At 41.2% G+C, this 24627-nt stretch overlaps 1 protein-coding gene across 1 annotated transcript in view; it reads right to left on the bottom strand.

Annotated features, from left to right (window-relative positions):
- Nucleotides 1-6323: 6323 nt before the first annotated feature.
- The window catches only part of Ipcef1 (interaction protein for cytohesin exchange factors 1), a 65724-nt gene continuing 47420 nt past the window's right edge, over nt 6324-24627 (bottom strand). Inside the window, exons 7-8 of the mRNA XM_076858107.2 lie at nt 16043-16236; nt 6324-8823 (exon numbers count right to left, since the gene is read on the bottom strand). Of these exons, the coding sequence (XP_076714222.2) occupies nt 8620-8823; nt 16043-16236 (398 nt within the window). The 3' untranslated portion in view covers nt 6324-8619. The remainder of the gene's footprint in view (nt 8824-16042; nt 16237-24627) is intronic.

Below are 24627 nucleotides of genomic sequence, written 5' to 3'. Positions count from 1 at the left end.
TAAATACAAAAGTATCACACACATTCCTTCCTAAAATCACCTAAGTGATAGGCATTGCCAAGCAGTGCCTTTTCAGAGGGATTATTTGCCTAACTGGGATATCTGGATGAAGAAAATGGGAGAGGAAATTTCATACACCTCTTCTGGCCAACAATTTGTAATGGCAGGTAAATACTTCAAGTCCAACCAGTTTTTGAGTTATGTAAGAAAGGCTTCTATAAAGAAGGCATAAAATCAGTGTTTGTGATGTGCTGTGTAATGGCAAACAAATGATTCTGATTTTCACTCATAGATGTTACATTAACAGATTGGAATGGGGTAAAAGAGCATTTGCATTCTGATTTCATTCTCTGGGTGGACAAATTGTTGAGCCTAGAGAAATACAATAGCACCTTTAGTCTGTTGGGCTTCCTGGGACCCTATGCAACATAGAACAGAAAGGGCCCCCTACATGGAAGAGCCATGCAGACAGGTGGATAAGTGTCTTAGGTCACACTACCTAAAAAGACAACCCAATACAGGGATTTTTGTTAAAGCGATGTATTGAGGAGGGTTCACAGAAGGGGTGTTGGGAAGGAGGATAGGGCAGGAGAAGAAAGCTCATTAATGAAGTGTTCTGGATAGAACTTAGCTTCAATCTCATCTCCAGGGAGGCCCTGCAGTAGACACTGCACCATGGAGCTGGTCCTATCCTGTGAGAATGAGTTACTGGACAGTAACTGCTGAGGGGAGGGATGAGAAAGGGGAGCAGGAAACCCTCTCTAGAGAAGAACCTGCCATGCAGTCACAGGCCAAGCTCTGGACAAGAGGGCATGATGAGCTGTGAGCAGCCAACATTCACTGGGATTTGGTGCATCACCCTGCACCCCTCAAACACCCAGAGACGGCACCAGCTGTCTACATGTAGGTACCATGAACACCTGATCTGATAACTAGACACTGGCCCCATTGCACCTGTGTGTGTGATTTCATTAGCCAGGAAGTCTTCCTTTTTCAGATAAAAATCATCTTCCCTTGGGCTGGCGTTGTCTCTCTCTCTCTCTCTCTCTCTCTCTCTCTCTTCCCTTGGGCTGGGGATGTCTCTCTCTCTCTCTCTCTTTTCTCTCTCTCTCTCTCTCTCTCTCTCTCTCTCTCTCTCTCTCTCTCTCTTTAAAAAAAATCATCTTCCCTTGATACACTCAAATTCAAGTCATAGTATATATGACATACAGGACTTTCAAGCTTGTTTGAAACTTTGAAATTCTGGAGTTTCTAGGCGATAGTGATAGTTCATGGGGATGGAGCAAGACACCTGAAAGGGAGATTTGCAGTAAGTGACATAATGTCCAGGTCCTGCTTACTGGAACCTACACAGATACATTTCAGATACATTTCTACATATTCCAAGAGGAATTGAGGCTGCAAATCACCTGGCCTGAAAATAGCCAGTTGCTCTGATTGTGACCACACAGTCCTTGAAAGAGTCAGCCTGAGAAAGATGTAACTACAGAAGAAAGGCACAGAGGGTTAGGAAGATGGGGGAAGGGGACTGAAGGAAAGCAGTGTGTGTACCCTCTAGAAGCTGGAGAAAATAATGGATATTCCCCGGGAGCCCTCACAGAAGATGCCATTCTGCCAAAACTCTGACTTCAACCCAGGGAACTCCACCTCAGCCTTCTGACCTCCAGAGCACTAAAGTAAAAACTTGTTTAAGCTGCTAAATCAGTGACCATTTGTTACAGCAGAAACAGGAAACTAATACAAGGCTGTTCTAGAAATCAGGAACCCACTCTACCTAGGTCTTTTTCTGATCCCCTTGGTATAAAATGATTTTTACTGCTTGAATATGGGAGCCAAGAATCTTTGGTGATGGCAGGAATGAAGACAAAGGAGGGTTCAGCAAGTGCAGCAAGAACCGAGAGAGAAGGTAAAAACATGAAAAAAAAATGCACCCATTGTATAGACAGCTGTGAATCACATCCAAATGCAGGTTGGCCTCCTCTGATTGGTGGATACAAACAAAGGCAAACTATTTAGAGATTTCAATATCTTCTTTGTACACTTTACCCAAAATGTATCTTATGTGGTTTAAGGAGCTTTTGTGCCATTGATGGTAATTTTTGAAATCTGCCAATCTTTAAAATTACCAGAAACGAAATGTGGATGTCCAGCAGTGATAAAAGGTACTATAATATGCAAGTCAAATTGTGTGGACCAACAGCAATATAATTAGATCTTTTAAAGAAAAAGTTTCCTGGACTCTATTATCTTGGTGACTGCCACCAGAGGGCACTCTAGCCTTTGTGGAACATCACAGCAGAGCCATTACGCACTTCCCAGTTCCTCCTCCCAATCTGAGGAAGCAGCAGAGCAAGGCAGAAAATAAACACCAGTAGATTATTTTTTTTTCCATGTAATTTTACTAGATATATTTTCTTTTGTTTTGTTTTTATTTGCATCTTACAAGTCAACCTTAAAAACAGCAAAGGAAATGAGCCATGCCTCCTTCTCCAGTTTAGTCAAAAGGGGTAGATGACAAAGAATAAAAGCACAAATGAAATTTCAGATACATTTCCACATGAGCATCTTGCTGCAAACACCATGCAGTGTTAAAAGTTACATCCCCATCATGCAAAGACATGAAAATATGTGGTGATTTTAAATCCTGGACTTTATTATCGAGTGTCTCTGTGGGGCATTATTCCCTTTGAACTAATGGTAGAGATTATCAATACAGAGCAATTCCGCTTCCTCACAGTACGAGAAATGCAAAACTACTTTTTCAATGTTAAATCCATTTATAATGTTTTTTTTTATGTGGTGCTGTGATTGTGTGGGAAAGAATAAAGAATAAAGAAGAGGCAAGGAGATTTCTTCCTGTCTCACAAACAATCGGTTTTTGCATGTCTGCTCAGTTCCCATTCCCTGGGATGCGGCTTTCTGGGGGTTAGAATTATGCCCCTCCCCCAACACCACCAATTTCATGTGTTGCAAAAATCTGGTGAAGAACGTTTTACTTTTAATTGCTTGTGATCAGGCTTTATGCATGCAATTTCTCTTGTGAGAGGAGGGTAGGAGAGTAAATACATTTGAATACCTGTATCACCTGCCGTGTTCTATTAGACTGAAGAAGAGATACATCCTAATACTTCAGTTGGACACAGTATTTTTTCGCATAAAGTGACATTTGGATCTTCAGTGTTTGTACCTAAAATTATTCACTAAATCATCTATGTGGCTACATCAAAAAATTGTCCTTCTTTCTTGCAAAGAGGTATATATCCACAAATTTAAATATAGGTTGAATTTCTATAGCACCTACCCTCAAAAAACTCAAAAGTACTTTTTTATTTTAATCTGTTTCATGGCTGTGATCTTGTTTGTGATTTGAAGTCTCCCTGAGGAAATTATCACAATGACAGAAGAATTTGAGAGAGAAAAGTCAGAGGACTAACCCCTAATCACTGAGTTGAGTCTCTGACATCTGATAGACACACCTGAAAATAAAAACAAAATACACTCTATTTCTTTAAATATACTTCTTTCATCTAAGATCTCACAGCACTAAACTTGGTAAAACAGTGAAATTTTTCAGAAGCAAATTAATAAGCACAGAGTGATAAGGTCAAGCCCCAGTTCACAGAGCACCCACAGCAGGTGAAGGCAGGACATTAGAAAGAGATGGTGTTCAGGGTCTGGAGCCCCTCAGGCTTCAGGTGGATGGACCCACATAAAGCTACCCTGACCAGCCTGGTCCGTGTGGAGCCCAGCACCATTAGGGTGGATGACCCACAGGAGACTGCTTCCTAACAGGTCTGCTCCAGCAGAAGTTTTGCAACAGAATAGGCATATAGGGAGGGACTCAGAGTCCTGATGCTCAAACTTAAATTCTGGCCTCACCAATTGGGATTTGAGGCCAGGCACTTCATTGTATCAATAATCCACATTCATCCCACTTAGACTACTGGGTAACAGGAAGTGGCGGGGGGGCGGGGGTAGGGAGTGCAGATGGAGGGCTTGTAGCACACATTTGATTTTGCAAACTAAAAAGTTCTGAGTAAATAAAGGCATGGATTCACACTGAAATCTGATTCACAAGCTTCCTGGAGTCTTAGCAATTTTATGCTTTAGGATTCTTTGTCGAATGTAGAATCCATCCTAAATTAAACTACAGTAGCAAAACTGAGAATTCTTAAAACAACATAAACTCTTCGAATGCAAGATGAATGTGTGATTCGGGTGTGTATTGGCAAGGTACCCAACAGTAAGAGTCCCTATCAGGCTCCAGTCTGGGTCTACAGGCCAAAAACAGAGGTTAGAAGTCATCATAATCCTTAAGCAGATAGCTCCCAGATCCTAATCCTTACAAGAGCCACAGATTTGGACTAACTTCCTCTCCAAGCAGCCATATATGGTTCTGAGTAATTTCACAGCCACAGACTGTGGCTAGAAGAGTGGGTGCAGGAGTCTCCCTTACCCAAAATCCATTTGAGAGATAATTACTCCCCAGCAAGAAACTGGAAGTAGTCCAGTTTTCTCAATATCTTTTGGACAGGAAAAGTGACTTGAAGTCAAGGCATAATTTACCAGGTTCCTTTTATACTGAGTGTCATGAAAAGTATCACCCACTCTTCTTCCCACTCTGCTCTGTCTCCATCCTCCTCTTAGTGACTATAGCTGAGGCTGGAAACTCAATGAAGCAGTCTCCTGCTTCCTAACTCAACCTAGTATGGAGCAAAAGCATTTCTTTACAAAGTAAAAATGACTAATGATCAGGGAATCTGGGTCTAAAAAGATAGGGTGGAAATCATGCAATGCAGTATGACTTTCATTTGGGAATGTTCTGCAAAGTACATTTTAAATACCAAGTAAAAACTGCTAGGCCAACTTTCTTAAATGACTTGAGCAAAAACTTTAAGCCTCAGTCAAGCCATCTCATGGGCTGATTGAGCTTTTAAGTTTGAATGTACTAAAGGAGTTCACATTAAAAACTCAACAGTTACTAATAGGGTATTATGTAAAAATGTGAATGTGTAACCGATGTGATTCTGCAATCTGTATTTGGGGTAAAAATGAGAGTTCATAATCCACTTGAATCTAATGTATGAAATATGATATGTCAAGAGCTTTGTAATATTTTGAACAACCAATAAAAAAAATAAAGCAAAAAAAAAAAAAAAACTCAGTCAAAGAGGTACTGATGAAAAATCAAAGTAAAACATGTAAATGTATCCACAAGTTCTGGTCAAAAGTGTTTAAGGATCTACAATTTAGGAAAAAACTGCTCAGAAGTTTATAAGTTAATGTTGTAAACCAAATAAAAAGTACAACTACTCTGGAAAGCAGTATGGAGATTCCTCAGAATGCTAAGAATAGACCCACCATATAACCAGCTATCCCACTGCTTGGCATTTATCCAAAAGAACTAAAATCATTGTAGTATACTGACACATGCATACCATGTTTATAGCAGTGCAATTCACAATAGCCAAGTGGTAGAACCAGCCCACATGACTGTCAATAGACGCATGGATTAAAAAAAAAAAAATATGGTATAAATCCGCAATTAATTTTTTAGGATAAAGAAAATGTGGTATATATACACAATGGAATTCTACTCAGTTGTGAAGAACAATGAAATTATGTTATTTACTGGAAAATGGATGGATCAGGAGAACATCGTGCTAAATGAGATAAGCCAGACTCAGAAAGTTGGGATGGAATGTTTTCTCTAATATGTGGAAGCTAGAGACAATAAAGAAATAACGAAAGGGGATCTCATAAAAATAGAAGGGACATCAGGAGAGTAAAGGTGGGGGACCAAAGGGGAGGGAAAAGGGGCAGGAAGGGTTAAGAACTGGGGAACAAATATGTAAATGTATGTATGAACATATCATATTCCCATATATATGTACACATATGTGTGTGTATATACGTATACACATAACACACATATATACACACATATTCACCAATTTAAAAATAAATAAATAAATAAGAGGAAGGCCAATAGAGGAAGGGTATCAGGGAGTGGGAAGGGGATAATACTGGGGATTGAAATGGAGAAAACTATGCTGTATTCATTTATGAATATGTCAAAATTAATCCCACTATTATGTATAACTACAAAGCACTGAAAATTTTAAATATGTAGCTGGGCATGGTGGCACATACCTATAATTCCAGCAGCTTGGGAGGCTGAGGCAGGAGGATTGTAGGTTCAAAACCAGCCTCAGTAACTTAATGAGGCCCTAAACAACTCAGTGAGACCTGGTGTCTAAATAAAATACAAAAACAGGCTGGAGAGGTAGCTCAGTGGTTAGGTGCCCCTCGGTTCAGTCCCCAGTACCCCCTCCAAAAAAATTAAATATTTTTATGAATCAAAAGAAGAAAAAATGTGGAAAATCAGTACAGTAGAAGAAGAAAGGGACAGATAGTGGAAAGGTTCTAGGGAACAAAATTGACAAAATTATATTGTTTTATTGTGTGCATGTACCAGTATGTAACAACAAATCCCACTCTTATGTATAACTATAATGCACCAATAAAAAAAAAATAGAAAGAAAAAGAACTGTGAAACACAAAACCAAAAAAGAGGTGGAAAAACACTTGGTGTCATTCTATGATTTCCTCCATTACATTATTTCTGCTTTCCCTTCACACTTGGTTTACATTGTGAATCCCAAACCACCAAGCTTCTAAAAACTGCTACCTTATAAAACCTGCTATTCACAGAAAGAACCATTGCCAGAATAAAGAGGTTAAAACACCAGACTCTCAAACCAGAACACCACCCCATTCCAAGACCAGGAGACCCCTCATTAGGCACATCTCTACGCACTCTGCTGTATTCGGTGCAGGAGAACCTTTGCTGAGCCAAACCAACTGATAGGGTGCCTCATCTCAGAGAAGTTTCCAGTACTTCAACTTGCTTCCTGTTTTGTGTTTTGTTTCTTAATGTTAAGGTTGTCGTTCTGTTGTTTATAGAGTATGAAGACCTCTTAGGAAATACTCAACAACTATTTCCATTTAGGGTTGCAGACACAATTCAGGCGGTTATCTGCATTTAAATGTCAAGCCACACTTCGATGCAATAAAATGAAATGTGTTATGCTAACAATTTTCTAGCAGCAGGTAGGGTCCAAATTGGTTCTCAGCGGGTTGTGGTTATTATTAAGGTGAGAAATCTTCATTGTGATTAGTGAACAATATCATATTGCTTCTCTGTTGAGCTCTTTAATAAACCGACATTTCTATTGATATTTAGTCAAAATAATACGTTAGTTGTGTTTCATTTGGCCTAGGGTTTATGGACATAAACTTAAAAGTTTATTTAATAGAAGGGACCACTTAAGATGAAAGTTAGGGGAAAGACTTGCAATGAATACAACAATTTAAGAGCTATGAAAAGAATTAGAGACAGAAAGAGAGATCTCAGCAAATGAAAAATTATTAATACATGCCCCCATAGTTGTCTACAAGATTTCCTGAGCATTCCTGGTACATTATAGTGCAATCTAACTCTGATAAATCAATAGTATCCTTAGTTTTCTCAAGCAAAAAGTATGTACACTTCCAGAATATATAGGCTGAACAAAACATAGAATAGTATGTGATCTTTTAAAACACTACTAATTTGAACTTCTATAAATATATTTAAATAAAAAACATAGATGGCTATTCACAAAGCACACCGTGACACATGAGCTTACAAAAATAAAACAATCATGTTAAAATCTTTAGTTTTTGAGTCCTCCACTTCCAGAACAGATATGTATACCAATGCCAGAATCCTCTTTCCAATATTGATCCCAGGAAAACTGGATATAAATCCATACTGCTTATGGGGACCAAGCCAAAGACAAAAGCAGCAGAATGTTCCTTGCTGGGCCTGTTAGGACCCCCTACAGTCCTGTAGGGAGGCCAGAGAGGAGCAGTGGTCCCCCACTGTGAGGAGTAGTTTTTTTTTCTAACTGCCGTGACAAAAAGATACATCAACCATATTCCCCAATCCCGGTAAATGTGAAAATACCACCCAGTCCTGAGTGAGTGTAACACAGCACACCTCCCCTCCGCGGGCCCTCCTGCACTCCACTCTGTAAAATATTTCTCAACACGTGGAAAAAGGACCACCCTTCTATAGCCATGGCAAAGAATTTTTGTTCCACAATCCCACTGTGACCTGTTCCAGCTGTTGCTATACAAAGCACACCTCCATTCAAAGAATGCTTTGGAGTACTCTGAGGCCCGTGAAGTAGAGAATGTTCATGCTTCTTGGGGGAAGAAATGATACTTCTATGACTCATTATCCCTAGTAAAATAGGATCTTTTGGGCACAGTACATTGTGATTCTCTTGAAAGCAGAGGATAGAAGATAGGTTTCTCACATCCCACCTAGAGCCTACCATCTCCACAAGCTCCCAGTAGGAACACAAAATCATGTCTGCTCAGTTGAACCCAATCACTCCAGGCTCCATGACGGGGAAACTCGATGGGGAACCTGCTGCATCTGGTGACTGTCTTCAGCTGAGCTGCAGAGGGGAACTTCAGTTTTCCCATCAAGGAGAAACAGAAGCTCCTGCAACATCCTGTAAAGTGGCTTTCAGTAAAATACAAGAAGAGAGAATTCTGGCTTTTTCCTCAGATAGAATTTTCCAGACAGGCAGGCGAAGGGGGCTCCGTGAGTTCCTGTGGTGCGCCTTCAGGTTCACTTGGGGCCTGATGCTGCTGATAGATGTCCTGGATCAGGAGGGTGTTCATGACCTTCCACTCTCTGTACTTCCTGGCTGTTAGTTTCGGATCATCCAGCAACTGGTTGATCATGGCCAGATCATGTTCTTTACACTGCCCAGGAAGAAAAGCGGGAGCACAGGGGGGTGTCAGTGTCATGAGCACCTGAATTTCAATAAATTATCTTCACCCACCCTCTGTGAAGTGTTCATTCATAAAATTATCAAAGTGATTTTACACATCAATATTTGAATGCTTGCACCAGGCCTAAGCAATCTGACACCACCTCTGTTTATATATGATGGCCATAAGGACATTAAGTATCTTCCCAGGAGTGAGGGGGAGAATTAACAGGAGCCCAGGTCCTCTATGCTGCTCTTACCTGATCTGTCCATGACTCTACACCCCAGAAATGACCCTGCCTTAGTGTTAGCATAACTGTACACCTCCAGGAGCTGAGAATTATACGCAAAAGCATCTCATTGACCACCCCCCCCCGCCAAACTTCACTAAGTAAAACTAAGACAAACACTTTAACGCATAAAGGAGCACAAAGTATGTCTTTTTAAAATTTTATAGTTATTAAATTCTTAATTGATTTTTGATAAATCGTATTTAATCAGCATATATAGAATAAACAGGCGGGTTATCTGTTTAGTCAAGAAACACCAACCTCATATCAAAATGGTATGTATTCCAAAAATGCTGATAATAGAGTAAAAATTCCATTAGTGCTATTTTATCTGCCTCCTCAGAAAGCAGTGACTCACATTTTTTTTTTTAATTGTCTGCCTTGGGTTACAGTTTTTCTGAGTCAAGGAATGGAGTAAAAAATAATATACCTCATTTTCCATACTAAAATAAGTAGATCACTCAGCTCTTGACAATTTTATCTCAAGTGGTTTTCTTGGTCCCTAGGACCAGAGTCCTTATTTTGGAGGCACAGACCGGCATATCACACTTGCTCTGCCACTGTGACCTCCTAAGTGAGGGCCCGCCCCAGCCCCCACTTTACAGCCACATTCTGCATGGCAGAGCAGAGCAGGGATGCGCCCACCTGCCGAGTCCTCTTGATGATTTCCCTGTGCCCCAGGCCCTTCACCAACCTCGGCTGCATTTGTTGATATTCCCCTCCCTCTGCCTTTCCACGCTGACAGTATTGACCTGCAAAGGCTGGTTCATGCCTCCATGAAGCCCAAGTGGCATCCAACCGACTTTAATTTCCAGAGCTGCTTTCACATGGAATGCCTTCCAACCTTCCTTTACCCAATTTTTCCACTTAACTCAAACATCTACACTCGCTTCAAGCAGCATGTTCCCCAGAAAACCATCCCTAGACTCCCCAAATTGGATTATGGAGCTTCTTCATTTTTATACTCTCCTGCCATCAGATGCTCTGAACCTACCATGGCGTATATAGATGCTCTTGGACCTGCCACGCTGCCTATTCTAAAGCTTAAAGAAGGTGACAGGGGACATGTGTTCCTCACTGCTGTACGCTCAGCACCCAACGCAATGCCATGTGCCATGTACACACTCAGCACCTTCCCACGAGGGAACCACTCCCTCTGCCCACCCCAGGGCAGCATGTGTAGCTAGAACTTCCCAACCATGCTTGCTGGTCTCCCCCCCCCAATTCAGGACGCCTGCTAGTAAGAGGACTTTCCCTGCTATCCAGTAATCACACTTTCACTTGTCTTTTCTCTCCCCATCTCCAAAGTAACTGTTTCAAACTTGCCACCTTACTGGGCACTGATAATCCCAATAGCTCAGGAGGCTGAGGTGGGAGGATCACAAGTTCAAAGCCAGCCTCAGCAACTCAGCAAGGCCCTAAGCAACTTAGTGATACCTTGCCTCAAAATAAAAAAATTTAAAAAATAGTGCTTGGGATGCAGCTCAGCGGTTAACTGTCCCTGGATTCAATCACTGGTACCAATAAAAAATTTTAAAAAATAAAAAAAAAAAACACTGTGATCTCATCTTGCAGCAGCCCCTCCACCTCACGCACAGCTGATGACCTTGCTCTGTATCTTTTTGAGGAAATGAAAATAATCAGAAAAGTACTCCCAAGTTCCTATCACTCACTACCTACATCAGCAGACATAGGCGCCTTCCCTCCGGTTCATACAGATAAAATGTCTGTGCTCCTCGCAAAGCCAGTCCCTCCACGTGGACACCACTGCCCCTGCTCGCCTGTGACTCGCCAACGTCCCACCTCTGCTGGGTCCTTCTCACAGGCCTACCTGCACATGGCTACTTCTCCCACTTTAAAAGTCCCCTCTGACCCAACCCCTATCCAATCACCCTCCATTTTTCTCCTTGTCCCCCGTGTCCCCGTGCCCATTCTGTCACAGACACTCCTGCCAGGTTTCTGCCCTCTACCATCCCACCAAAACTGTGAAGGCCAAGAGCGACCCCCACGTTGCTGGCGTCAAACACAGTGGAGCAGGAAGAAACCAAAGAGGGACATCAAGTCGTGGTCCTGGACCCAGAAGCAGAAGAAAGAAAGGGTGAGTAGATAAGCAGAGGGTTGTTTGTGGAAGTCAGGCAAGGCCCAGAGTTTTATTTCTTTTCTTCTGAGTTCTCAATATTTATGCTTCAAAAAAATTCTTTTTCAAATAAAATATAAATAAATAATAAGCTTTCATCCTCTGACAGCCCCCCAGTGCTATTAATATGAAGTTATTCAGGGAGTTTTATGTTTTCTAAAGAAATTCAGACATCTGCTTCAGAGGGAGATCTTAATATTTTATTGAGAAAACTAAATAGAATCTTTGAAGATTAATAAAAATTTGGGAAATTGATTTTTAAAAGGCAAGAATGAATTTACTGCCACTTTAAAACTGATAAAAATTTGGGGGAAAAAGCTAAAGGTCTTTGGAAATGAGGTTAACACTTCTCACTTGGTTTCTTGCTCTAAACAATCCAAATTTCTTGATATTTGGGTGAAATCTGTGTTAGATCTTATACAGATAAAAGAAAAAACTATGGACAAGAATACAGAAGTAAGCTGGGAATAGTGGTGCATGCCTGTAACCCAGCACCTCGGGAGGCTGAGACAGAAGGATCATAAGTTCAAAGCCAGCCTCAGAAATGGTGAGGCCCTAAGCAACTCAGTGAGACCCTGTCTCTAAATAAAATACAAAATAGGGCTGGGATGTGCTTCAGTGGTCGAGTGCCCCTGAGTTCAACCCCTAGTACAAAAAAAAAAAAAAAAATTTAAAAAAATACAGAAGCAGGGCATTAATGAAACCTTCTGAGCTCCTTCCCAGGCAAAGTGCCCTGAGAGCCAGAACCTCACACAGTGGCCCTGTTCCTCCTGGCTGTCGCACAAAGCTATCGAAGTAGCTATCAAAGGTTACTTTGCCAAGGTCCACCTTTCTTTAAGTCAGGCAAGCAAGGTTTCAGGGTCGCCACAATGCCAGGAAAGAGAAAATGTGGATTTTTCCATTTATCCTCCAAATATTCAGTTCGTGGTCTAACTCAAGACCCAAGCATGTTGGCACAGTGCCCACCAGCGCAGCTTCAGGGAAGACAGGGTTCATTCCTGGTGAAATAGGTCAGAGTGACTGAAGGAGTTTCCTTCTGCCCCACTAACCATTCTATTAATCATTCATTTTAAAATAAAGACAGGCTTACTCAAAAGTCCATGAATGTTGAGCTAGCAGAAATTCCAGAAGATTTCCATTTATAGTATATGACATAACAGTTTGCTCAACTTCCAAGAATTTCCCCAAAGAGCATGCATTCCAATATCATCCCAGTGAAGGGATTTTTCTTTATGGAATGTACCTATTACTAACATAAACATTATTACTACAGTATTTTCTTTGTTTCTGCATGAAACTGCTGCTCTTGCCTCACCCCATTTCACCTCTGAAGTATTTTTTTTTCTTGGTACTAGGGACTAAACTCAGGGGCACTCAACCCCTGGGGCACATCCCCAGCTCTCTCCTTTTTTTTTTTTTTTTTTTTTTTTAAGGAGAGAGAATTTTTTTAATATTTATTTTTTAGTTTTTGGCAGACCCAACATCTTTGTTGGTATGTGGTGCTGAGGATCGAACCCGGGCCGCACGCATGCCAGGCGAGCACGCTACCGCTTGAGCCACATCCCCAGCCCTTTTTTTCTTTTTTCTTTTTCAAGAGATAGAGTCTCACTGAGTTGCTTAGTGCCTCGCCATTGCTGAGGCTGGCTTTGAACTCGTGATCCTTCTGTCTCAGTCTCCCGAGCCACGGGGATTATAGACATGCGCCATGATGCCCAGTTTGAAGTATTTTTTAAACCAACATTTTATTGCAATGCCACATACACAGAGAAAAGTGCACAGACAGAAAAATTTGTGCTTGATGAACTATCACCATATAACCACATCCATGTAACCATAACAAGGGTCAAAAAAACGACCCTTACCCAGCACATCTGAAGCTCCCCTTGTTGCCCCTCCCAGTAAAATCCTCTTCTCCCTCAAGGGCAACTGATACTCTAACTGCCTGTGTGTGTGTGTGTGTGTGTGTGTGTGTGTGTGAGAGAGAGAGAGAGAGAGAGTCTGTGTATTGGGGATTGAACCCAGGGCCTTGTGCATACAAGGCAAGCACTCTGCCAACTGAGCTATGTCCCCAGCCTAACTGCTTTGAATTTTAAAAAAGAACTAAACAGTAATTACTATAAAAGTTTTTCAACATGAATAATCACATATGCTAATTTCTCTTTCCCCATTGGATAAGCTGATATGTTTCATTTTTGTTTGCTATTTGTTTTTCACCAAGGCCAATTTCCACATCATCCTCTCCTCAACCTCCTGACCTTGACAGGTCCACATGACATGGACTACTTTCATCAGCCCTAGAACTCCACTTTTACAAGACCTGAAGGATCTATGGAAAGGGCTGTTCTCCTCAAATGAACAGAGGGCAGTCCAGCGGGCCATCAGAGGCAACCCTATCATGGAGCCTAATGTCCAAATGTCCTGAGATTCATCTCCTTGTATAATCCCTTCCCTGAGTATGGACCTACCTAATGACTTGCTTTTCTACTAAATAGAACAGTATAGAAATAAGGTGATGCTGACTTCTAACTCATGCTGCTTGTTCAATCTTGCTCTCTTGCTCACTCTGAGAGAAGCCAGGTTCTAGGCTGCGAGCTTCCTATGAAGATGTCCATATAGCAGGGAACTAGGGTGGCCTCCAACCAACAGCCAGAGAGCAACAGAGACCCTCAGTCCAACAACCTGCAAAGAACAGAAACCTGCCAACAACTCAAAGAGAACTTAGAAGCAGATCCTTCCCAGGGGAAAAATGAACACAGCCCTAAGGGACACCTTAGTCACAGCCTCATAGCTGTGTTTATTCACAGATGCAGAAGCTTGTCCAAGCCATTTCCAAATTCCAAAACCACAGAAAGTCTGAAATAGTAAATGCTTATTGTTGAAGTTGCTAAGTTTGGGGGTAATTTGCTACCTAGCAACAGATTGCCCAGTAATATACTGGGAGAAAAGAAAAAGTTGCTGAGTTCATTGATGACGTGGCCAATCTGCACAAAAAAAACCAACTGTCCCAGAGGGCCTATGGACTTCTTTGGTTGGTGCATGTCCCGGTGAAGGTCTGACATCTTTAGTCCATTGCTCTATGGAGAGTCAGAGGCCACGGTCTCTCTCCTGCAAATGGTCCACGTGGCCCTGGTCTCCTTAGCCTCTCCCTCCTATTTCTCCCAACATGGGTAGTAGTGTATCTTCTACTGATAGACACTGCACTTCCTGGAAGGCCCTTCCCTTTCCTTCCTGATACTCTTCATCTCTCTCTCACTGACCAATTGTCATTCACTGACCTTACGGTCAGTCACTTCCCTTCTCTGGGCAACCAAACCCCCAAGATCATCTCCACTGCATTCACACCACACTGCATTCTAGCTGTGTGTTCTTCTCTCTGTTTCCATTTGCCCAGGGTTTTTCACTCCACGGTCACTGTGACCTAGACGAGTGCCTGGTACACAGTATGATTCAGGAAATGCTGCTTGATGAAAAGTTATTTACTCATCTCCGTTTTTGCAGACAAAGACAAATAGTAAAATTCTAACATACTATGGCTAATGTGACTCACCACATTAATCAATTCTGTACACACTGTGGAATAAATGCTAGTAATATATTTCCATCATTTAATATTAGGGAATTTCTCTGCACTTGGAGTTTCTTTATATAATTAAAAATACGCTTTTTTTTCCAACTTCATTTTTTCAGCCTTTAGTGCTATTGACTTGCTGTTGACTTACTAGAATTCTGACTAACAAGAGCCCTTCAGCCATGTCTTTGTAGCCTTGTTCTTTTGATTGCTGACATTTCTTTCAGGAAAAGGACTCAAATTCTTAATGCAAAGGGACATGAGCAAAACAGAATTAAATTGCAGGACCTATCAAGGCTTTTCAGAATCTACAAATGTTCTGCTAATTTAGGACTATTTTACAAAGTCTCCTGGCTTTCTCCTGCTCATGTTATAATGTAAATGTGAAAGCAGGATGCTTTTGTTATAAAGAAGCATTTTAGTTATGAGAGACCCTGAAAATAGCTTCAGTACATCCTGTGCATGGTCCCTCTCTCCCATTGTGAAAACATCTGCTCCTCTGTTACCACAAGATGTCTATTGCTCACTGCCGGGCTCTCGCGGTGTTACTTGGCTGCAAGTCCTACAGCTGAAAGTCTTTGCTATACCAGAAAAGGAGGACTTTCTCCCAGATATAGCTCAGAAGAATGGCACTCTCAAAGGAATCAGGTGAAAACCCAAGAGCTGATTCTCACCCACTGATGATCTCCGACTGTAGTCAACAGTTACTGAGCTGGGTACTGTGCTAGGGGACACCTTAGTCATAGCCTCATGGTCATGTTTATTCACAGATGTAGACGCTTGTCCAAGCCATTCCCAAATTCCAAAACCACAGAAAGTCTGAGATAGTAAATACTTATTGTTGAAGCTGGGAGGTTGGATGCCAGGTACAGTAATTTTACTGAATATTTGTCTTTGTCTGCAAACTGAGGCATAAGGGCTACAAAAACAAATGGTGTGTGGTCCTTGCCATGTAGGAGCTTAACATGTGAAATTTCATAGCAGAGTGAAAGTAAAAGGAAGGCCTGCTGTGGAAAAACACCATGGGTGCCACTGTGGGAATGTCCTAGTGACTGAAAGATGTCCAGGGTCACCTTACTCTCTAAAGATCACACTTACCCTTACTGCCCTGGCCTCCACCCCCACAGACACACTGTTGTTATCATGAACCTCTGCGGAGCCCGTCCTTCTTTGCCTCACATCCACAGAGTTTATCCACAGTCGGAAACCATCTTACCTTCAATGTGCTATTCAAGGTTCGAATTTTGTGAAGTTTCTCATTGATGGATGGGTTCTTGCAGCGTTTCACAAATGACTTTCTCAACTCCTTTTTGGTCGAAGGCCGGCGGTCCCCAAGAGGAGACAGACTCGCTTGCTCTAATGATTTGTAAAGTTTCTCCATTTCATCATCTTCAGGTGCTTTTGTTTCTTCTATTAAAAAGAAGAAGAAGAAATAACAACAAAACCAATTAAAACAAGAAGAGAACATTAGATGCTGCGGTCCCACCTGCTGACACCTGTATCTCAGACTGAGCTCCAAAACTAGAGGAAAATGTTTTTTTCTTGTCTAAGCTGTGTTCTCTTTGAAAATCCTGGAGAAGGAACTGTTCGAGGCCCCTCTTCCTGCCTCTGTTGGTTCCTCCCTTGGTTTGTGGCAGCTTAACTCCAGTTCACATGGTATCTTCCCTGCCTGCATGTCACTGGGTCCAAACCTCCCTTTGCATAAAGACACCAGCCATAGTGGAATAAAGGTTCACCAGAATGCCCTCGTTTTAACAAATTGCAACTGCAACACATTTTCCAATAAGATCACCTTCGGACATCCTGGGGGAAGGCAATGAGGACTGCAACATGAATTTGGGTGGGACATAATTCAGTGTAAGAGTCTACCTTCTGCCCCCTCAAAATTAACTTCCTTCTCACATGAAAAATATCTTCATTCCAGTCCAACATCTCCTCAAGTATCCTTTTCAACATCAACTCTAACACCAAAATCTCATCCAAATGTTATTAAAGTTGGGTGTTGGTGAGATCCTGGTACAAAATACCTCTCCAGCTTTGGACCTGTGAAACTAGATAAAGCATCTGCTTCTAAAACACCAGGTGGAACAGGCAAGCCCTGCAAGTTAACACACACTCCCAACTTTGAACACCACGGCCTTGGATGACCGCTGGGTGTCCTTCTCAGAACTGCCCTTTGAGAATGATGCCAGCCTGTGGTCTGTGGTTGTGAGCAGAGAATGGCCATTCGTCACTCTGCACACACTCTCCTCCCCTCTCCACCATATCTTCCCCTCCCTGGCCCACACAAAGTGACTAGACTAAGTCATGCAGCCCACAGTACTGGTCACAGTCCATGACTCAGTGATGAGCAAGTGACTCAGGTCAAGCCAATGGGGCCAGGAAGACTCAGTTCCGGGATTTCATTTCAAGGGTAGCAGAGAAGAATCTCTCTTACACAGAATGCTGTGGTGATGTGAGCTGGAAGTTTTCAGGTGGCATCCCAAGAACAACCAAGCCAACCCACTCTGAGACATGGCTTTTGATGAGACCACTGGTGCTCTCTCAGCCTGGGGAGCCAATCTCTCACCTTGGTTAAGCTCCTCTGGGTATGGGTTTCAATCCTGTAAAACTGTACAGACCTCCAATGATGCCCAGGTCACCCAAAGAAAATCATGTCTTGATGTTGCCTTAATTTCTCACAGAGAATTTCAATCGTGTATTCTTTTCCTTCCCTGAAAATAATTCAGGGAAAGATCCACAGCAATACTTCTTTTTCTACCATGTGCTCTTTAGTGCTTATAATGCTTTACATCCTGTCCTGAGAACAAACCCAGGAGACCTACACAAGAGAACCCGAACAAAACAGGAGAAGATAGAAGCATAGAATAGCACTCTAGGAGCCCAGAATCAGCAAACTCCATTCACTTTACAGTTCACTAAGATTAGGAATCCTGAAGCAAGAATTAGTTTTCTCCCACCAATCCCAGAAAGTTACCACGAGGGTTCCCAACAGTCTTGTAAAATGGAGAGCAAAGATGATGTATTAACTTTGTCACTGACTTAAAGTACCGAACTGCACAACCTCTTTGTTCTCTAACAAAAGTAAGGGAGAAGATATTTAAAACTGTAGCTGAAAATAATTAGGATTTTTGGCTCAGGCTAGGGGCAAACATCAAAAGTGGACCTTTGTCTACAAGAACATGATAAGACACTCCACCTCACTGATCATTAGAGAAATGCAAATCAAAACCACAAGGAGATGCAACTTCACACCCACAAGGATGGCTAAAATAAAAAAGAACAAACATTAAGTGTGGTCAAGGAGGTGGGGAAATTGAAATCCTCATGCATCGCTAGCACAGATGTAAACTGTAACTGCCACTTTGGAAAAAGGAGTGACAATTCCTCAAAATCCTAAACCCAGAGTTACCATGGGATGCTACAATTCCACTCTTGGCGATGTGTGGAGACAGTGAGAAACATGTTCACACAATTGTGCAAGGATGCTCACGGCAGCATTATACATAACAGATAAAGAGAGGGAAGAGCCTAAATGTTCAACAGGCAAGTGGATACACAAAATGTAGTGTATGCCTAAGGGAATATTATTTAGTTATTAAAAGAAAAGAAATACTAAAGGCTCACAATGCTGCAACATGAACAAACCTTGGAAACATTATGACAGTCAACAGTAGCCAGTCACAAAAAGACCATATCCAGTATCATCCTGCTTATATGAAATGTTGAGCACAGGCAAATCCACAGAGACAGAAGGTAGAACAGTGGCTGCCTGGAGTTTGGGAGGAGGCAAGCAGGAGTGAGGAGGTCAGCTAATGTTGTAGGGTGTGTTTGGTGGTGCTGAAAATGTTCTCAAATTAAATTGTGGTGACAGTTGCCCATCACTGTGAATGTACTAAAAACCACTGAACTGTACACCTGTGCATGCATTTTATGGTATGGGAAATATATCTCTGTACAATTGTAACATTGTAGGCTTTTATGAGGCTGTCATGATATCTGATAATATGTCCACAGCAGAAACTGTAAGCATGAAATAGTCCCTGGGTAATGGAAGACATTAAAATGTCTTCAGAAAATTAAATGGAAAGACATCTTATTTGCAGAAGAGACATTAGGATTGAGGGTTTGGAGTTTTCAGACAAACAAGGACACAATAGTCTCACATGGCCTTTATTTTAAAATATATAGCCAGCCAGGTAGGACACTACTTGGAATAAAGCCTAAGTGCATAGCTTTCAATACCACGGCATTTTAAATTAGGTTATATCTGTGTATAAAATTTAAACAAATGAAATACTAAATCATAATACTAGAGATATGTACCTAGAACCTTCTCTGTGGTCATCAAGCAGCTCCACCCTGGTCCTGAAGATGGGGCTAGAAAACAGAACTACTTTTTAATAATCACTTACTTTGCAGTTATGTCAGGGTAAGAATTATTACATAAAGAAAATATATCTGAAATCAATTGATATTAAATCAAGAAAGATGAAAATAATAATATTGGAATAACATGGCATTAAGCTTCTTTCCTAAATGAAAAATAAATAGGATTCTTTTACTGGACAATTCTAATATTATTTAATAAATGTAAAATAAAATATATGATTTTTATGTTAAAAATATCAGAAGCTGTATTTCTCCCCCTCCCCAATTCTGTTCTGCAACTTAAACTTTAGATCATTATCCATGAGGATATTAGTGTGTGTGTGTGTGTGTGTGTGTGTGTGTGTGTGTGTGTGTGTCTCTATAACTCGACCCTCCAAGATAGAATTGAATTTTCAAATTAACATATACCTGCTTAAGTTACTAAACTTAATGCAGAATTCACCTAAAATTTATATGTAATGTTGAAAAGACGCAGTCTATTTTAATTCATCCAGAAACAAGATAATAAAGAGCAAGTATGTTCATATAAGCTTAAACCTGTCAGGGAAACGAGGAAAAAAAGACAGGCAAATTACCAGGATTCCTTCCTCCGCAAAGGAAACCTGAGGCAGAAACACTATATATTTGACTTTTAATAACCTGATTCCAGATTCACCCACAGACATAAGGAAACTAACATTACAACTGGTAACATTAGGAGTCAAGAAGAGACCTTTGTTATTCTGTGTGCCCTTGTGTGTGCATATGTATGTGTACGTGTGTGCGTGTATGTGTACATGTGTGTGTGTATGTGTGTGCTTGTGCACATTTGTCATTATTTGAGATGGAAAACATTAATACCCAGGACACACCTGTGATCCAGTCAAATTCATGACCTAGCCAGAGGCTTAAATTTGTTTTGACTATTGCTCAGGGATTGTGCTAAGGTCTTCATGGGGCCATAAAACGAACAATAATAATACAAGAAGTTGAGGAATAGAATCTCAAGATAACAAATGCACCAAAAAGAGAAAAAAAAAAAAAACAAACATATTGACCTTAAGCAGAGGTGAAAGTCCTTCCCATTGCCATACCAAGACCAGAGCTGGCTGGTTGCTTAATCCTCTCTGGCTGTTCTTGTACTGCAAAAAGTTTTCTCTGTAAAATAATATTTGTTTCAAATCCCCATTCCATTGTTATGTAAATATTTTTTTAAATTATAATTTCATACTAGAAAGCTCTAGCTTATTTTTCTTATTGTACCATATTTACAAAGAGCAAGAAAAAATGATTGGCGGAAAACACCACTCGTAACTCTCCCATTAGGAATGGAAGCCAAGTTTAATTATTTCCACCTCCTTTATCTCCTGAAGCAAAATAAATGAATTTTGTCTGACAGTGAATTGTTCCCATGCAATATTTATCCTTCCTCTCGAGTGCCTCTTTCAATTTCCCCACATAAAATAGCAGGACTTTGATTATCACTGCCAGATAGGGCACTTGATCGCACCTCACCTCACAAGTGCTTGGTCAAGGAAGATAAAAGCTATTATTTTATGGGCGGGAAAGTGAAGATTTTGGAAAAAGAGTGAGTGACTTTTTTCAATATCAGTGATGGAGTCAAGAACAAAAGTTCCATTCCACAAGGTACAGGACCATGCGCTTCTAGACCCATGTCTTCCAAATTTAACAGGCAAACGATCTCCTAGAGAACTGGTTAAAGTGCAGATTCCGCTTCAGTCCATGTGGGATGGCACTTAGATTCCTAGTTTTCCAGAAGCTCCTAGGTGATGCTGGAACTGCTGGTCCATAAACATACTTTGAATAGCACGGCTAGACATCAGCAATCTTCATGCAACATCAGCCTCCATTCATTGGAAGAGAAAGACACTGCAGTTACAGCTAGCAAGTTGGGACTTGTCCATAAACCAGCATTTATTTTCACTCAAGGAAACAGAATCCTTGCTTAAACACATGAGCCCCTCCTATGTTGAGCAGTGAGGTCAATGTCCGTGAACTTTGTATCTGTTAGACTGGCTGAGACTATCTTAAGAGGTCAAATTAGTAACTATCTCCAAACTTGGGTCAGTTTGCTAGTTAAACTCAATAAAGGGAATGTTGAATAAAAGAATATTTTAAAAAACCTCGCTACCAAATATATGTATTTTTAACAAGCTCCTTCTTAGTGATATTAGAAAATGAAACAAAACATTTTTAACTAACGGTTAGAAATTCATTCCTTTCCAAAATTATGCCAAATGAATGTGCAGCTCTCTCCTCCTCCTCCCACGTACCCAGCCTTTTGTCGGCTGTTGACAGGACAGGCCTGCTCCAGGCCCAGCATTTAATGGCTGTTGAACGCTGTATGCAGATTATCTCCTGAAATGCTGTATTTTCAACTTTGCCTCCCCCACTGTCTTATTTTTGGTTTTTCTTGTGCTTTCTAGAATGTGGCTGTTTATTTTCTACTTAGAACATAAAAGCTGGCTTCAGGACACAGGAGAGGAATTCACTGCCAGATTTCATAGCAGGGTTTGAAAGGAGTCTGTGTAGCGATTAGAAAAGTCTAAATGATGTCCCAAGGAAAATAATGTTAGTCCTCAACTGTGGAACACTTGGAAAATCTCAGGTAGAAAACAGCACTGCCTGGTCCGCATGAAAGGTTCTAAGTGTTTCAGAACAAAGCTACCACTTGTCTCAAACAGAAGAAGCCTCCATACAGTCACTGGAACACTCTGTATAGCTTTTAAAACTTTACAGATGTCATTTAATATGGCATCTGATGTCAACAGATCGAACGAATTTCACAGTCCTTCTCTACTTAGAGATTTTGACAACAACATAGCCAGACTTGAAATCATAATGACAGACTTCAATTACACAGCTAATAATAAATCTGGGAAACTCATTTTAATAGAAGGGACACCAACGACCAACAACACGAGCCCAGTGTAATTCTGAGGGAGAAATCTGCCTCCGCTGTTGTCGAGAGCAGAGATTTTACTCTGCACCAGGCACCGTGTTAACTGTTACACCAACATTATCTCAGAATCTTTCAACAACCCTGTGAGGAAAGTATCCTTAACTCTGACATAAAGATGGAGATCTCAGCCTTGACCCAAGTCACTAAAAGACAAATTATGAACCCAAAGCTAGTGTCCTTAAATACTCTCCTAACCTTATAAATATATCAGGGGCAGTTTTTTGGGGTTTTTTTGCATAAAACTCCATGAAGACACTATATTTCAAATCAGGCCATCTATAGCCCCTAAGATGGGAACCAGAGGACTGGACAGTCCATAGCTCAGACCCTGCCTGCTCTTCTCTGCCCCGAAGGAAAAATGCCCACTCAGAGCCTCTGCTGGGACTCTACTGAGGGGCCCAGCTTTTGTGCCTGAACTCAGTTCCCACAAGACCACAGGGCACTAGACCCAGGACTGGAAACTCATCAGCTGGCCAGCAGCTCAGGACAGGAGCCTGACTTTCGGATTTGAACCAGCAGCTGGAGAGAAGGAGCCAGTTAGAATCAGGAGCAGAAGACTCATGACGACCACCTGAGCACAGGACAGCAGCCAGTGCTCAGAAAAGAAGGCAGAGGCAGGAGGACACCAGCTGGGAAAGAGAGTAAGAAATTCCACGGGAGAGAAATCAAACTGAATATCAGAAATCAGAGAGAGGCCGCTGTTCAAAGTTAAAATTTTTCACTTGTGCTCCTGTGAGTCTAGAAGAGTGGCTTCCCTTTGATTCCCCTCGTTCCTTTCTACTGTTCTACCTTCTCTGCGAGAGTCGTGCACCTGTCTTCTCTTGGGACCCCTCTGTTCCTTAGGGCGACTTGGTACTCTTCCATGTATTACTGGCTTCATGGACAAGAGCACACCTGGTCGATCTGGTGATCTTTGATGTTGTTCTTCTGTGTTGTTAACACTGTAGCTTGTGGCAGTGATTTTCTGAAATCATCTTAGGTTGAAACTGCTGCTCAACCGTCTGAGAAGTGGCATTTACATTCTAAAAACATGTGCTCCACTTGTTTTTAAATTATTGTCAAATATATGAGCACCCAGGATAAAATGAAATATTTAAAGAGACATTAGGTTTCTGCTCACATCTCAAGGGAAGAAAAAAACAAAAAGCAAGCACTCAAGAAGGACAGGGTTTTTTTTTTTTTTCCTTAATTTTATTTTCAAAATACATTTATGAGGTGGAACTTGAATGGAAAAGAAACGGGGACTCTAAAAGTCACTTAAACCAAGGGGTACAACTCAACATACCATAGATAAAGATGTCCACTTGGCCCTATAACCGGCTAGCTCCAGCAAACACTGCAATGAGGACAGGGGAACAGAAAAGATAGAAATGGAATATTCAGAAAGAGAAGAGACAAGTGAAGAGCCCTTCAAACCAACAGCAGGGAGGCAAGAGGAAGGAAGAAATCAAAGGTCTGGAGCAGATCAGTGCCCCCATAAGACAGGGCTCTCTTTTCCTTATCTTCACAATTATAATCTAGCATGATCCGTAATTACCTGTGTATTGTGTATCGTGACCTAAACAGGCAGCTATACCATGTTCATGGGTTCAATGCTTTAAAGCCAGACTTACTGCCAAATTAACCTACACAGTCAAGGACATGGTAACCAAAGTCCAAATGTGGTACCCTAAGTAAAGCTTGATAATTAAATTCAAAGATTACCTGGACGACCGTATCAACAAGAGCAGCTCTGTGTGGAATAACAGGACATTCTACAACCGTGGACCCTAACCACCGAACTGACAAAGTAGTAAGAGAAAGATCAGTGAATGAGCAGAAAGGCTGCACAATACACCAGTGTGTGCAGGAATTTTGATGCTGTGAAGGTGACAACAGATTAGGGAGGAAAGAATCTGTGAAACGGCATTGGGCTATCGTATTCACCTAAAAATAAATTAGATGCAATCATAAACAGAAGAGCTCTTTTTAGTCCTGCAATGAATACACGAATGAATATTATCATAAATTGAGGCAGTGATTCTTTATGAGGAAGACTCAAAACTCAAAGCCAGAAATAAAATAATGACAAAGTTGATGACATAAAGATTTTAAATTTCCGCATGGAGGCACTGAAAATAAAATTTTAACAACAAGTAATAGGCAAGGAAAAATATTCACAATATCCATAATATAGTGAGTATTCATAAAAAAATAAACGGGCTTCTAAAAACCAGTAAGAAGCCAATCAGAAGTACACAAGTGAGTGAACAGTGCACTTAACAGAAAATGTAAACACAGGCACCCAACCCGGGGAAGAAGTTCAGTTTTGCTGCTAATCAAGGCCTTCGGGTGCTCAAGGTTCCAAGGTGCTTCTTGTCAGATGGTGCTTAATTCCAAACTGAAAAACATGCACCGTGTGCCTTTCAAATCTTTAGGAAATATTTCTAGCAGGCATTTTGCATTTC

The sequence above is a fragment of the Callospermophilus lateralis genome, chromosome 6, assembly GCF_048772815.1.
Source record: "Callospermophilus lateralis isolate mCalLat2 chromosome 6, mCalLat2.hap1, whole genome shotgun sequence".
Taxonomy (NCBI): Eukaryota; Metazoa; Chordata; class Mammalia; order Rodentia; family Sciuridae; genus Callospermophilus; species Callospermophilus lateralis.
The sequence above is the reverse complement of the archived record's forward strand: the minus strand, read 5'-3'. Positions and strand labels throughout refer to the sequence as shown.